Raw genomic sequence first — 16,757 nt, forward strand, 5'->3', positions numbered from 1 at the left:
GTGGAGTGTCCCTGTCTAAACCCTGTTTGGTGGCATGATAGAATCTGCCTTGACTACACCCAGTGTGTTAGCTCTCTCAGGAGTAGCTTCATGAAGAGCTTGCTGTCAATATCAAGGAGGGCGATTGGGCGATAGTTTGCCGGACTTAGCCGATCGCCCCCTTGAAGAATGGAATGACGAGCGCGTTCTTCCACGAAGGGGGGAATATGCAGGTCTTCAAGATTTCTCGAAAAAGAAAATGTAATATCTTATCCCAAAGTTTTGGATTGTTTCTCAAAACCTGATAGGTCAGGCCATTTGGGCCTGCAGCTTTAGATGTGGATGATTTGGATATTATTTTGAGAATATCTTGTTCATCAAATGAGAGATGCCAGGGAGCATCTGTGACCAAGATATTTTCTGTTGCCCCAGAGCGTTTAAAGTTTTCTGAGAGATATTCCACCCATTTTGCTTCTGGGACTAAGTTTCACAGGGAGCTGTTGATCCCCATTTCTAATTGTCCCAACACCACCCAGAAGTTCCTGGAGTTATTCACACTTAGTCAATGTAACATTTGTTCTCCATCTTGGTGTAACCGTTGGTACCTCTGATTTTTTGACCAGTTCCTAAAAGTCTGCTTTGCTTTTTTTAATTCATGAAAGAGTATAGAAGGATCACTGTGCTTTTTTTTAAATTGTGCATTGTGCATCTTAGTTCCCTTTTTTTCCTTTGGGTCTCCTCATGGAAGATAAGAACATTTTCTTGCTTCGGGTTTGCACCTGTCTTACTCGGGGGATGTATAGACCAGATAAACTTTCCACATTTTTCTGGGTGAGACTCTTCCCTCCAGGTCACATTCTGTATTTCTCCTAGTTTCTTATTTAAGGTTTACCCACCTTGTTTGTATTTTGTCACTCTCAGCTTTCCTTTGAGTCACTCCACTTCATGCTCATTCATGGCACATCGGATGCTTTGCATCTCGGGAAAGGACAGTTCCAACCTTGCATGGTTGCTCCCCCCTTCATGTTTTATGACTAAACTTGAGCGGAGACGAGACAAGCCTGATGACACAAAGATGTAATCCAGAGTGGAAGCTGAGTTGCCCCTGCGCCAGATCACTGGGGCATTTTCTCCTTTCGCGGTATTCCCCTGCATCATCTCTAGATCCCATGAGGCCAGGAATTCCAGCCAGATTTGTCCTTTCCTCAAGGGTTTCCTTCCTGTTTGGCAGGGCTTTCTACTATCGTAGCTGGTACACTCTGCATTAAAATCGCCTGCTAAGAGGATATTTATTCCCCCAAACTCAGTTTTCACCCTTGTTAGTAGGGAGTCCAATTCCGCTAAGAAGTGTTGGAGTTCTGAGCGGGCGGTATTCCACTGGATATTGATGATTACCACTTTGGGGTGTGGCATATCTATTTTCAACTCAATTTTGCAAGCTTGTATTCCCATTGAATTGTTACACAATGGGATGATTGATTTAACAATAGAGTTTTTGATTGCCAAAAGGAGGCCCCCTGACGGTCTCCCCTTGGCTTTTTGAAGTGCTTGAAGATTCTGAATTGAGAAGCCCTCAATCTCAATGGGGTTTACCAACCAAGTCCTCGAGTAGCGAAATGTCATTTGGCCAAAATAGATCTTCTTTTAATTTCTTCCTTTTAAACAGGCCTGGGCCTCGCGTATTCCAGCTCACCAGCTACAGGCCACTTTGCCTAAAGACAGTTTGTCTACACTCTTAATTTTTCAAATATTTGAGAGATAATTTCTTGAGGTTTTGACAAAAGATTTCCATTTGTATTTATATCCAGATCTGATCTCCAGCAATGCCCTCTTTCTTACTTCTTTCTCTTTCCACAGGGCTTCTCTTGTTTGGAGAGCCTCTTGGTTGGTCATCTTTCATGGTTTTAAGCACATTAAGGCCTGCCCGGCCTAGTTCTTTCATATTGTTAAGTATTGCTTGCTGAGACCTTTGCGATTTTAGTCCAATTTCCACAAAATACTGATCTTTCTTGTGCGGGAATTTCCCATATTCAATGTCATCACTCGCGAGTTAATAGAGGTTTGGGACCTTTTTGAAGTGGGATAGTATCACTGATCTGCAGAGTGATTTATTTTTATAATTGCAAACCAGCCTTAACTAAACCTTTGGAATTGAGAAGTCGGCCACTTCTATTTCCTCTAATTCAACCAGGTCTTTGGTGATAATTGCTACTTGCTCCTCCACAGGGCTCCTGCCACTCATGATCTCCAGTCTCTACATTTTCCCGAACCATTACTTGCGCCCTTAGCTCTTAAAGTTTTCTCTTGAGGGGCCCCCTCTCCTTCATGCATGATTGGTTTGGGGGGGGGGCTTTTGCCCAAGTGGGGCGCAGGTTTCCTGTTCTGTATTAAGAAGATTGGTGCCAGGTCCTTGATTACCTTCGGAACATCACTTTGGATTTTGGGTTCAGCAGTGGTTTATTGATCCATGATTTGTTTCTTTTTTCAAAAATATTGGGGCTATTTTAATGCTGGCTTGTCCTTTTTCCCTACTCGACAAGCTCAAGGTCTTTGGGGAATGCTCCGGTAGATCTGTTTGTAGGCCAATAATTGTTTTTTGGATCTTGTTTCCCTTTTGGCCCACAGCTTTCCCCATTTGCCGACTTTTTTCCCCAGATAATTTTGGAAGCGACTCACTCTGTCTTATTTGTGTGTTGCCCTCACTCTGGACAGGTCCTGATGGAACGAGGACAGGGGGAGTAACCTCGGCAGCCTCGCTTTCCACAGGCAAAGACACATTTTTCAGAAACATGTTTACTCCTGTATTCTTTGCACATTGATTTTTCTGATTTTTTGTCTTTTTTGATGCTCTTCTTGCCTGTGGGAGGGGTGTTCTTAGCCGGTTTCTGCTCCCTTTTTCCGTTTTGTTCTTCTTCTACCTTTATAGTTTTGGCAGGACGCTGGTGTCCATGTATCTTCTTATTCCCCAAATAGTTTTCTTCCTCGCTCACCGAGGGTTTGTCTATGATCACCACATCATCATCATCGACCACATTTGCTAATCTCCGAAATTCTTCCAATATTGATTTGGATAATAGAGTATCATCAAATATCATCAAATATTGGATTTACATCCATTGCCCTCTTCACTCGACATTTGTCCGGGATTTGGATGTGGCTGTAAACCCACCGAGAGTTCTTTTATAAGCTTGTTGATAGTATCATTGTCCTTTTTCCCTATCTTCAGTAAATGGTAGATTTGGGCAATGTCGAGCCCTTATTTCACCCCTTCCAGTTGAGTCTCCTTGAGAGTTGGAATCAGGATGCTATTCACCACATTACCTAGTCCCACCATTGCGGATTCACTTTTTGCCGTCTCATTTGTTAATTCTAACAAGAAGCCGGCTTGTGCTTACACTTCCATTTTCAGTAATTCAAATACTGAAACCAGTGAGTTCAGCACAAAGCTCAGCGCCGAAAGTGTACTTTCGCTTGCCTGTGGTAAAGTGTCTTGTATACCGCCAGAGGTTCTGTCTGTGGGGTTCTGTATTATGAGCTGACTCGCCTCTCCTTGGTTGTTCGATTCTACTGCAGGGTTTTCTCTGGTATGCAAAGTGCTCCCTCTTGCATTGATTCTGGAGTTTGCCACACTCTATCTTGTTAATCCTCTGCATCATTAAGGCTTTTGTTTCTTTTTTTTATAAAAATGGTCTTTGATTCTGCTCTGGATTTGTTTTGTGGTTATAGTATATTCCAAGCCCCGCTTCCACCCCTTTCTTAGTGATGTGCTTGTGTCATCTTCCCCAATTGCTTGATGTATATGTGTATGAACAAGAGCACGTGAGCTGTGGAGTCTCATTATGAAAAGGGTCTTTTGTTGGTCAAACGGGGCGCAAGACTCCCGAGGGGAATACCAAAGTTAGAATGAGAGTATTTCCTTTTACGGGACTAATATAACACCTCTTTGGGTTTTCAGAGTAACACGCAGATTCACTCGCGTGTTTAGCACAGGTTCTGTGCACGAATGTCAAGCTCAGTTTTTTGCGAGGGGGAAGAGGTGTGGATGGCCGACCAGTGCTGACTAGGGCTAAGGTACTCCGCTGCAACACTTTTACCCCGACTCCTTGCGCCTTGCTGAGCTTTGATCTATCAATAATACAGCTGATATTCTAAAGCGCTTTTCGAAAATCGAATAGTTTTTATAGTTTTGTTACTGTTACCTTCTGATGTCGGTCCTTTCTGGTGGCAGAAGTTAGTTGTTGTAGGGGGCAGGCATCTGCCTCTACCTCTCCACCCCGGACACGAGAGCTGGCGGGCTGGAGGACTCTGCAACGATTCCGCTAAGTATTCCTATGCCCTTTTACCTCCAGGGCTTCCAGAGCCAAACAGCAGCAAAACAGCACAGACACCAGAAGTGCACCGCCCTTTGCTCCGCGGCCGGGCTTCACGCCGCAAGGGCTCGGTGAACTGCTTTTTCCCTTCCTGGTTTCAGGTAGCGTGGCTTGCAGCTCCGGTGGCCTTAAAGTTAGAGGCACCTAATCCAAATAGCAAAACAAATGCGCTCGGACGCGTGATGCATGTTATGATACTTACACATTGTGGGGTGCAGAAAATCAGGCTCCAACAGTCACCACACCAGAGCCACACCAGCAAAACAGCACAGACACCAAAAGTGCACCGTCCTTTACTCCGTGGCTGGGTTCAGAGCCAGGAGTCATGGCCAGAAGAAGGTCCTACACAATAATAGGGAAAGGTCTTCTTAAGCACCCGTCTCACAGTAGAAGATGGTCTAGCTACAATGGGATAGCCCCCAAGAGGGTGACCTGGCCACGATCCTAGCCACGATCACTACACTACAAACCACCAACCACCAAAGAACTGCCAGCCCTGTGCTCCTGATCCAAGCTTGTACAGTGAGGACCGGGCATCTAGTGGACTGAAATACCTTTCATGGCCAATGTGCCTCCTTTTCACTTGTGCCAGTCTTCTCAGAGGCACGACCTGGTGCTGGGACAGTAGTTGCAAACAGAGTCAGTGCCAGCACACTGAGGAAGATTCTTGTTTGAGGGACACCGCTACACAGAGCAGAAAGTCCAGGACGGAGGGAGGCGGGTGCTCAGTGTTAAGACGGATTTCTGAACTCTGTCCCGGAGGTGCAGAGGTTCAGAAGGCCAGCCTAGTTTCTTGGAACAGGGTAACCTCTAGACAAGCCAGACCAACCAAGGTAGCGATCGCGGCGGTCAAGACTAGGTCTCAAGAGGGGTGAGGGTGACTGAAAGCCTGCAATGAGCACACAAAGCAAGGACACATACAAATTACTCCAAACAGGTGTTATATCAAAAATATAGACACATTTATTACAAGGCCTTTGTAATATTGACCATAGCAAAGAATCACAATAACACTCTCGTAAACCAACACATCACAATCAGAATACAATATATATACAATACCAACGGGTCTACAGAGTTAGACGCACAAAATATGCAGACCACCTAGATGGGGAGGAAAACAGGCAGTGCGAATAATAAGTAGACCCAGTCCGCCTTCAGAGGCACCTAACTAGAAGGAAGTCCGAGCCCTACGAATAGTGGAGCCTTGTGCTCAAAAGTATATGCACACGCTGGTGCCAAAGGGCAAAAGGGAGTCTCTTCGAGGAAGTCCGGCAGTTCAGATTGGTGAACAAACAAAGGTGAACAAGTATCCGCGACTCAAGCGCAGCCTCCACTGTGGGCAGAAGCAGAGCGCGAGTACGGAAGGCGTGCTGTTTGACACAGCGGGGAAAAGCTACGGGCTACTGCAGGTGGGCGACCTGTTCCTAGCGTTGCTACTCACCGGTCCTCGATGCAGGCAGACCCAGGCTTCTCCGCGTTTGTTTCAGTGCTGGCAGGTTCATATGCGAGCAGGGGACATCTCGTCATTGTGTAGATTCCACGGCAGCAGAAGTTGGAGTTGAGGATGTCCCAAACGCAATGAACCCACACAGATTGTTACCACAGCAGGGCAACGGAGCGGCTGTGTGTATTTCAGCCCAATGTACACTACTCACTTCAGACCTGGGAACGCCAAGTGTACGAATCGTGTGAGAGTGTCAAGGACTCGTAATACAGCAGCAACCTGACGGCGGTTACAGAGCAAGGCTCCTGGGTAGGCTGGTCAGTCAACTGGATGGCCCAGAGACACTACCGAAGGCTTACATGCGGGAGATGGTGAAGATGCCGAGAATAGTTGTTCCCACTATTCCAATGGGTCAAAGTACCAGTACAGGCCTTCTCGTTCGATCAGAGGTAGAAAGGGTTTCACAAGTGACAGCAGTGCAGAGGAGCAGTCCTTCAGCGGGTCACCAGCGATTCCTCAGTCCAGCTTCTTAGTTGCAGGATACTTGGCTCCTGTATTCCTTTGTTCGTGAGAACTCAGGAGATCGACATGGTAATGGTGTTTCCAGCCTCCTCTTATCCAGAGTTTCCTTCGCGCCAAAACGGAGAGGACCCAATGGGAGATCTGCTCACAAAACACTCACACCATACGTGGATCTATCACGGACCACGGTGGTCCCAGGCATTCAAGACACACTAGACTCTCTGGCTCCCAGGATGTGTATTGGGACCAGACATCCCAGCCCACATCCTGGAGGCTCACACCAGACCTGTAGAAGCCCGCGAAAGAATCTGTGTTTCGCGGGAAAGTACATGCCCAAATAAGGAAGGCCCCGGGTCGGCTCGACCTGGGGAAGGTGAAGGGGGCAAGACAGTCAGCGGACAGGACAAAGAGCCTCGTGGTCTGGCCATCTTGGAAGCCAGGCCACCCTTTCGGGCTAAGCGCGAGACACGCGCTTGAACAGCCAAATGGAGCTCAAAATACAAAGAAACGATCGCTGCCACCAGTCCCGTCCGTGATTCACTTGCACCGTTCGTTAACAATCCATGAGAGTATCTAGGGCCCAAAAATGACTAGAGACCCAAGAGAGCAGTAATTTAGCTTACAGTGCTCTCTTGTGCCATGTTGCTCGAAAGCTGCAACATGAGTGAAAGAACTACGGAAAACAACGTCTCCCGGTACTGACTGTTTTAAGGACATGTCAGTATCCCCGTAAGAATGGAGCGAAAGCCCAGAGGAGTGCAGCAGGAGGCCGTGCTTCTCTGGCAAAGTCTAGTTCAGGGTGTAAAACAACAGCAAAAAGTTTATGGGTTGCCACATGGAAGGAAAATTACCTACAATTAGAAATCTTTCCTAAAACTCAGGAGCCCATGTGCATCTTGAGGAGGACTCAGTGCACTGCTCCGCCATGCGCATGGGGCGATGCCTGCTCTGAGCCCAAAGGAGTTACCATAATCCTGCCGCTTTCTCTGGCATGTGGCCATTCACGGGTGCCTCCTAACCACAATGCTTGTGGTCTTCCTTCATCTTGTGCCTTCTCTGTGGAATAACATGCCTTGCTTCTTGTAAGAGTTTAACATTGAGATAGAGAAGATAATGACAGGTCTAGCTGCTAAAAGGAAGCCTAATAATCCATCAACATAGGAGAAAAACAATTTTATTATGTATCAATAAACAACTTAAAACTAACAAGTAAATTTGTCATATGTTCCTGTTCATAAACTGGTAAGGTGCAACCATTTGTATTGATGAAAATTGAAATTAAACAGACACTGGGCCTCATTCCGAGGTAGGTGGTAAGGGATTACCGGTGCCGGTAATCCCTTACCACCCTATTCCGAGGTCCCTTAGCGGGTCCCTCGAGTAACACCTGGTCTGACCAGGCGTTATGGACGGGACCCGTTAAGGGACTTCAGAGCTAATAACGGTACCGCAATTTGCGGTACCGTTATTAGCTACTTCCCCATTCGCATTGATCCCTATGGGGGCTCAAATGGGAATGGGGAATGTTTTTTTCAATGGGGTCTTACCGGTCCCTCCAAGGTTGGAATGGACCAGTAAGTCCCCATTGAACCAACCCGGAGGCGGTACCGGTATGGGAGGCAGCCATGGAGCTAATTGCTCCATGACTACCACCATACTCGGAATGAGGGCCACTGGGTTGACGTTTTTTCCAAACAAAGGGCCTCTTTCCGACCTTGACGGTAAGGGGTTAACTGCGCTGGTAAGGATGCCAGTGCTGTTAACCCCTTATCGCTGCATTACAAGGTCCTTTAGCGGGTCCTGCTAAGGGCGGCTGGTTTTACCAGGCGCCCTTAGTGGGAGCCGCTAAAGGAAGAGGGAGCTAATAACGGACAATTGTTAGCTCCCTCCCCTTTCCCATTGAGCCCTATGTGGGCTCAAATGGGAATGGGTAAATTGAATGAGGCATTACCGGGTCCTCCAAGGTTGGAATGGCCCTGTAAATCCTCATTCAAGGAACCCAGACCCGGACCCGAGTTTGGAGGCAGCCATGCCGCAAATAGAAGCATGGCTACCTCCAAACTCGTAATGAGGTCCAAAGTGTTTTTAGCAAACACAATACCTGTGAAACACAGTGGTCAAATTGTTATTACCTACTCCATTGGTGTTTATCCCTATGTATTAATCCATAGGTCACAATCTCAACATGTTTCTGTCCTGTTATACTTAATATTGAACATTCTTCAGGAGAATTCAACAAGTTTGCTTCCTATCATAGGTGCCCAGCTGGATTCTTTCTGTTAAAATCTGCTTGGCCTGTCAATAAAAATGAGAAATAGAGTAAGCTGTAGTGGCTTGTATTCTATTTACATTCTCTTAGTGAACACTGAACCTGTATCCATGGTTGGTTACCTTGGCTGGCTCTTGTGGGGGCATACAACTTATATTTTTGTTGTGGCAGGACTGCGTCATGGTCCTGAGGTGCCTGTTGCAAGGAAAGCGAAACATGGCTTATAGTCGCTTATCTAGTGCTATGGTACTCGTACCAGAGAGGCCCTAACATATGCAGACCACTTTCGTGGAGCAAGACACCAACCAGAGTCTGTGTTGCTTCCCCCCAAATGTTTTTGTATTCAATCTTTTGCTGCTGCTGTGGGGTGGTGGGCATCCATACCATAGTTCTATATGTGTAGTCCCTGTATACAAAACATAAGATGGATTTTGGTAACGCTCTCCCTGTAAGTCCATTGTCGGTGGGAGCGTACTGTTGAAATGCAAGGCGCCATCTTGGAATGACATCTTTTGTCAATGGAATCGTCATTGAAATCCACTGGGATCGATGTTACAATGCGTTAGTTCCTAAAGCTGTCAAAATTCAAGGTGGCCCATGGTGTTATTATCGAAATATCGCCGCAATGGAGCTCGGATGGTAGCCTCAATGGGAATCAGGAGCTCAGATCTACAATTGATAGAGTGATCAATTCGGGGTGTCGCATTGGTAAGGGTGCATTCTATGGTATATGGTATAGGGAAAAGTTCCCTGTGTATTAGTAGACCAAGATACTTATCGGGGTGGCACGCACACCCTTATTGGCACTCAAGACCATAGTGGAGTCCGTTCTTTATTGGAGTAGTGCAGATGCCACCTGTATTAATGATCCATTCTTAAGGATGTTTTATCTTTTAATTTTGTGCCATTCAATGCATTCATTGAGCCCGCTCGTGTCACTTTTCATAATGTATTTCCTGTTCTTTTTGAGTAATCTGTCTTCTAATTGGGTAGAGTTATCGCCCTTTTGGACCTGTAGTACAGTCCATGTGACATCTTTGTGGCCATGATTTTTTATAATAACATTTTCACCGATGGCGCTTTCTTTATCTTGTTACGCAGGCAGCTACGATGTTCGATAATCTTTTTTTTTTGTTTTCCTGTATGTTTTCCTAACATATGGTAGGCCACAAGGGCATCTGATGAGATAGATGACATGCTCCATGTTACAGTCTGAGAAGCTCTTCTGTTTCCATTTTCTCTTGGTGCCAATGTCGATTTCCTTACTCTTATTGATCAGTTTACATACTCTGCAATTGCCACAAGGATAATGGGCCTCATTACAAGGTTGGCGGTCTGGTAATAACGATACCGGTAAGTGAATACCAGCATCGTTTACCAGACTGGTGCATTACGACCCACGATGCCGGTGCTACTGGCATCTGCAGGGACCCGTTGCGACGGGGTAGCACCGACACGGAATGGGCGTGGGCACGCAGCAGCAGTGCCAGTAACACCAGCATGCAGTAAGTAACTGCACATTACGAGGTTCACGAACATGCACTTACCGGCATCCAGATGCCGGTAAGAACGTGTACCATGATGCCGTTAACACCGGCATCACGGGGCAGCCATTAATAGCAATCTGCTGTGCTGAAACCTGCCACAGGTACACACAATCAGCACAGGTGGAGACAATGGAGTCTGGCACAGCACAAAAGGAGCACACCCACACACCACACCCCTTCCAAACACAAAATGCTACCATTAGCAGTTGCAATACTGGAGCTGGAGGACATGCCTGCACTGCCACTACTCCAGCAGGCATTGAACCAGGGAATGCAGCTGAGGTGCAGGAGGAGAAGGAGGGCGAGACAGGGCCAGCACATACCACAAGGACAGGCAGTTGTACCCTGCAGGCAGTCACCAATACCTCGCCTAAGGGCCAGTCCATTTGACCTAACCCCTGCACAGATCCACACCCTGTACCGCCTGGGCAGGGACACCATATGCACAATAGTGGACCTCATCCATGACGACCTGGTAAGCCTCATTATGGAGGAGCCTCCAGAACATGATCCATATCAATAAGTCTCTTATGGAGGTGCCTCCAGAACATGATCCATATCAATAAGTCTCTTATGGAGGGGCCTCCAGAACATGATCCATATAAATAAGTCTCTTATGCAGGGGCCTCCAGAACATGATCCATATCAATAAGTCTCTTATGGATGCTGCTCTGGTCTTCTAAAGGTTTCCTGGCATACTGCAGTAACAGTATAAACTGAGGTGTGATAAGAAAATGACATCACCACTGCTCTGTAATCAGTTATTACGCTTCAGTTTTGATGTCAGATTGCCTGCAGCTAGAGTCAGCTGTCATGGCCATTTAAGCTGTGAAAAGCTTTTCAAAAGCCTTGCTTACATAATATGTTTCTGTGTCGCTTTACAACCATTCATTGACAAGGGACTGTTCATGGTAGAATGTTTCATTTGTGCACTGCTGGAGTTTAACAAATGAGAGCAAGAATCTGCATTTTATACTTATTTTAGAGCAGAAAATGAAAACGCTTTTTCGATAAATTTTATTAAACTGCTTGAACTATTTTTCTGCATCACATTAGAGCTGCATTTCAGATTTTTTTAATATCCAAGCAGATTTTACAGTGATTACATGGATAAGCAAATGTAAGATCTTATGCATTATATTAAAGGATAGTTCCGGGACTTTTTTTTATTGTCCCTACGGGTCGGCCATGTGTTTGTAAGCATAAATCGGTAGATCGTAGGAAACTTTCCTATGGACCTTACCCGACTTTTCGCCCATTATCGCACTCGAAATCAGCCTCCATTTTGTGATAATCCTATCATTCCGCCGCATCGACCTGGCTCACCTGCCTTTGCGGCACTAAATCAAATCCCCCGCCCCTGAAACAGACTTTATCAAAACATTCATATTCCCCGCCTCTATCCGTGACGTGACTGAGCTGCGTAGGCAAACGCGCCCAGGCGTCTTCTACGCGACTCCACACAGACCCCGGAAATCAACACAGATCAGCTCACAATACAGCGCACCACAATTCGGAATATGAAACTGTACTTTGAAATCAAACCGCAAGATTGTAAATGTGGTAAAGTACATTTATTTGACATCAAATGTTTAGAGAATATTCAGCGATTTGCATTTTTATTTGCTCATGTTCCAAAAAGTTCGTATTGAGGAACGCGATGGTCCTTTGCTGTACACAGGGTCTTAGAGCATCTCACAATACAGCACCACAATTCGGAATGTGAAACCGTGGTTTAAAAGCAAACGGCAAGATTGTACATTTGGCAAAGTACGTTTATTGGACATCAAATGTTTAGAGAATATTCAGCGATTTGCATTTTTCTTTGCTCTCGATCCAAATTAGTTCGTCTTGAGGGAAGCGATGTTCGTGTGCAGTACACAGGGTGTTGGTTTACGATAAAAATAAGCTCTTCTGTCGCACTGATAATCGCATGGCTGTTCCAACAACGAGGCACTAGGCCACCACAACGGTAGGTATGTTGCATCTAACCGTTAGTACCGCGTAAGGGCATACTTGTACTTGGCGATCGTCCCATAAAATGGTCAGGGTGGTAACGTTGTTCACGCGGAGAAGCAACTGGCGGCTGTAGAAGCCGTCCGCCGGTGTCTGGTACTCGTGACACAGACAGTAGTGAATGATGTACCTAAAAACATAAAAAATGAAATTAGTCTCACCATCAGATCCTTATTAAAATTATTCATTTCATAGCGAGGACAGCGCTACTGGGTGTACACAAGTGTTTAAAGGCGTGGCGAGGCATGGAGGGGGGGGAGTGGAGTACAAGGTAAGTAGCATAAAATAATAAATAAATAGGGCCAGCTGGTGGCAAGTGCAAGGTAAGTGCAGAACAAGTGCTGGGAAGGGGGGGCTGTAGGATACTGAGACAGTCCCCCAGTGCAGGGGTTGACAGGGAGGCAGTGCAGGTGGAGAGTGGAAGGGCCCAGGACCGAGGTCGCAGACAGTGGACCAGTTGTAGCAGGGGAGAGGGAGAGAGAAAGCAGAAGCAAAGAGGAAGGTTTTGAGGTGCTTCAGTAAAAGCAGATGTTTCTCCTCCAGATAGTGCGCGGTAGAAAACACTATGCCACATAGAACGAACAAGTACAACTGAACCCGTCTTTAAAGCCACTGTATAGTAATGAAATTGCGGTATAAACTCATCAAAAGTTACTTACATTATATTTGCATTTTCCATTGTGTCTCTGTGTAGGGCAGACCCGAAACACCACTCCTTCTTTGCCGACGTTACTTCTTCTAATGAACGTGGCTCATCGTTTCGTTTCTGAAATTTTATTCATTATCTTTTCTTAGTCTTTCAGGATGGTCCCGGCCTGTCAAGGTCAAATCACAATAGAACCTTATATTGGGTCGTGGGCCGTTCCGCCTCCCGAGCAAAACATCAAAGCAGCTGACCTTCACTTTGAGCGAGCACACATTTCTAGTTAGCTCCAGTTAGTGTAAGGGCATCTTGTCTGCGTGCCTTTTTTTTTATTGTCCCTATGGGTCGGCCATGTGTTTGTAATACGGAAACATTCTATAATTTTTGTAAAAATGATTTATATTACTGTTTGGTTTAATTGCAATGGGCCTGCAACATGAGGAGACTCGAGAGAACAGACAATCGAATTACAATCATTTAAACCGTGATGTGTATTTCTCAATGAGCTCTGCTTTAGGTGGACATGGAACAGAGGCAATGTTGGGTGGCAATGCAGTTGTCCCCTGCATAGGTTCGTTCACCACTCCATGTATGTGCCTATCGAGGACATCTACGATAAGTCTCTCAATAAACTCATATTGCATATCCTCAAACACTGGTTTGATCACCCATTGTTTACTTCTTTTAGTGAAGGCCTTATTGTAGCGAAGCGTCCCTAAAGTTCCGGTCGTCCTACTTTGTTGACGGCCAACATTATGGTTATGTGCCAAGACCGCTAGAAGAGTCCGATTTATCATGCCTTCCATGCCAAAATGCAATCTTTTGGGCCTGTACTTTAGGCACATATTGTGGAACACCTCCAAATCTCCTGTGTGGCAGAATTCCGTGAGTCCCCTCAAATCTCTTGTTATAGTTTTATCAAATACAATCTTTTCAATGGCCTTGTGAGTGGGTGATGAAGGAATCAACCACTTCTTCTTCCGTGCCTCCTCTGTGGACAAATGGCCATGTTCACATTTGTGGAAATGCTCATTTGTCGACCATCGATGTACGTTGCTACAGTGCAACATTACTGACCGCCATTTTTCCAGTAGAATTTCCAACGACCCTTCACATGTTTTTGAGCTCCACCAAAGATGGTTGCTGATTGACTTGGACCACTGTGAAATACCTTGCATATCTTTTTTTTTTCCTGCAGCCGACAATTTTTTATTGATTGATTTTGCAAGATGCCAAACGTCAAATTGGTGATTTATATTTTTGTACTGTTCTCTCATTGTCTTGGCAATTGAAACGTGTCTGTCCGTGGCTATCAGGTCGATCACCATTCCCCGCGATTGTAGTTCTTGCAATGATGCTACAAAGCCAACTTTCTCCATGGCCACTGAGGATGTACTTTGTGACACCTGCACGACCACCGAACTCACAATTTTCTTACTTTCCATGTCCTGAAAGTGGTAGGTGCAGTACTTGGCTGAAAATCCTGGACTGTCGCATTGTCCATCACCGGCTAGCCTGAAGCGTTTGCCCGCGAATGTACTTTCCATTGACATTTTTTCCATTCTCCAAGCTTCGCTGATGGCTGGAAATAGATAATCGGTTTGGTATTTGTAGAACTGACTTTTCGCAATGAAATGGATTCCCACAAACTGAAAGAAATACTGTAACTTTTTAAAACTTGAACCACTAAAAAGTGCGGCCGCTGCACAAAGTAGATTGCCTGCTGGCAGTTGCCCCAGCATGGGTTGTGCAGACCATGCGAACGGATGATATTGTGTACAGGTGGCATGTATTTTAAGGTTAGTGCCTCGAATTGCACGAGTCACATTAATCAATGGCTCCCCACATACTTCCCCACCAACCCAATGCCCACATTTCATCATCATAATAATATCCATCAAACAGCTATCGAATACAATGAATTTGGCCTCTTTCCTTATACTGTCACTCTGCATCCCAGCTGGTTCGGCCTGTAACGTTGAGGACATGTCACTCGCATGAAAGGTACAATCTCTGATATCGTCTTCCGCTATGCTGAGTGATATTGATGGTGTTTCATTGTCGTCCACTTCATTCTCTTCCATTGCAACATCTGTTCCTTGTCCGGAGATGGGAGAAAAAAACAATGTCTTCAACTTTCGCCTGCTCTTATTTTTTGCGGGTGTGGATTCTGTGAATTGATCTACGACTGCATCCAAACTACCAGGAGGACATTCACTATCAATGGCTGGTGGTGGTATAGCTCCGTTGTCAATCACTTCATATTCTTCCCATTGGCACGATGCATCTCCAGTCTCAAGTCCCTGCCAAAAGGTTTGACAAGCAACATCTCTCGTTCGCTTCACTGTCTGTGTAGATCTAGTTCTTACACCCACTCGCAACTAGAGGACAGATTAGAAAAGGGATGTTCAGTTTAAACACAACTTACAGTATTGAACTATTGACAGTGAAAGACAACATAATATAGTGAACAGGACACTAACCTTCTTTTGCTTTCTTTTCTTTGAAACTTTCTTTCCTCGAACTTCAACATCTGGACGCTGTTGCTCCGACTCGTGTGTGCATGTCTCCACTTCCTCTCGCGCTGCAACGACTATACTTTCATGATAAGCACATCCATCACTCACTGAGGCTCCATCGACTCGCTGAAACATAGAACTTTCATTAGTATGTATAATAATATTGAAAACACAAAATGTACTTGGGGACCAATACCCATACGTACATCTCAATAGCAAAACACGAATGAACGCATTGTGTAGAACATTCAAACGACAATAGTTCACGCATTGTTGATCTAGTTAGATTGAACTGTCAAGATCCATACCTCGGGCTCCGCATAGACTTCCATTGATGATATTATTGAAGATGACGCTTCAGCAACTCCCTGAAACACAGTAATTGCATTAGTATGGTTTTCTATTTTGTTTAAAAGAACATAAACTTTCTGCAGGCGTCAACGGCTCATCTAAATAGACCTGCACAAATGATCAGTTGTCTAAAATAAATAATGGATATCTAAATATGATTCGATTTGCTCCATCGTTGGAAGTGTCACCACCCAGAGATCTGCATCAACTACTAGGGGTGATGTTCTTGTTGAAGAAGCTCCGTCAGCTCCCTGAAACATAGTACTTGCGTTAATAAAGAAGGAAGTATAGCGGATGTAATCACGTCATTTGATCTCGCATGATTGATCTGTCAGTATCCATACCTCGAAATGCATAAGAACATCAAGGGACGCTGTAACTGCGGTGCACACTTCTGCAAGCTGTTGCGCCGACCCGTAACTGCATGCTCCCCCTTCCTCTTGGACTAATGCTCCATCGACTCCCTGAAACATAGGACTTTCATTAGTAATGAACACAATATTGAAAAAAGAAGACACATAGGAGGGCGACGACAGAAGGACATACCAATGGCTAAAAACGAAAGAAACATTGTGTGTAACAATCACGCTACAAGAATGCAAGATCTGATGATCTCCATCGATGGAACTGTCCGGAAACGTACCTCGAGCATCTGAGTGACATCTACGGTTGTCGTCAATGCGTTGGACTCCTCAGCATCTCCCTGAAAGACAGTACTTGCATTATTTCGGATAACAATAATTATAACTGAAAACAAAGACTAGAGGACGAGTACTGTGGTGTACCATTAGGTAAAATAATTACACGATCAATTAAAACTATTGATTTACATGCCTAAAACAAGTCAGTGTCAGAATAGCTAAGTAAGATTACCCGATAGGCGCTTGAAGTGGCTGATGACTGCAATAACGACACGGATGGAGAATCTTCAGCCTTCATATTGAGTGGATACATAAATGGGGAAATTATTGTTAGCTAATGCTACACACTACCGCAATGCCGAGAGATAAATACGTAAACTTGACTCACCAGTGGAGGGATGTGGACGAATAGAGTGGGAATAGCGGTTGAGAGCAATTTTCGCCTCGCTCGCG

General features: G+C 45.3%; 1 protein-coding gene across 1 annotated transcript in view; it reads right to left on the reverse strand.

Moving 5' to 3' along the window:
* Positions 1 to 2,678: 2,678 nt before the first annotated feature.
* Positions 2,679 to 16,757, reverse strand: part of LOC138510680 (vomeronasal type-2 receptor 26-like) — a 75,595-nt gene continuing 61,516 nt past the window's right edge. Inside the window, exon 5 of the mRNA XM_069626458.1 lies at positions 2,679 to 3,031. Within this exon, the coding sequence (XP_069482559.1) occupies positions 2,679 to 3,031 (353 nt within the window). The remainder of the gene's footprint in view (positions 3,032 to 16,757) is intronic.

The sequence above is a fragment of the Ambystoma mexicanum genome, chromosome 6p (genome assembly GCF_040938575.1).
Source record: "Ambystoma mexicanum isolate Mex_15411 chromosome 6p, UKY_AmexF1_1, whole genome shotgun sequence".
NCBI lineage: Eukaryota > Metazoa > Chordata > Amphibia > Caudata > Ambystomatidae > Ambystoma > Ambystoma mexicanum.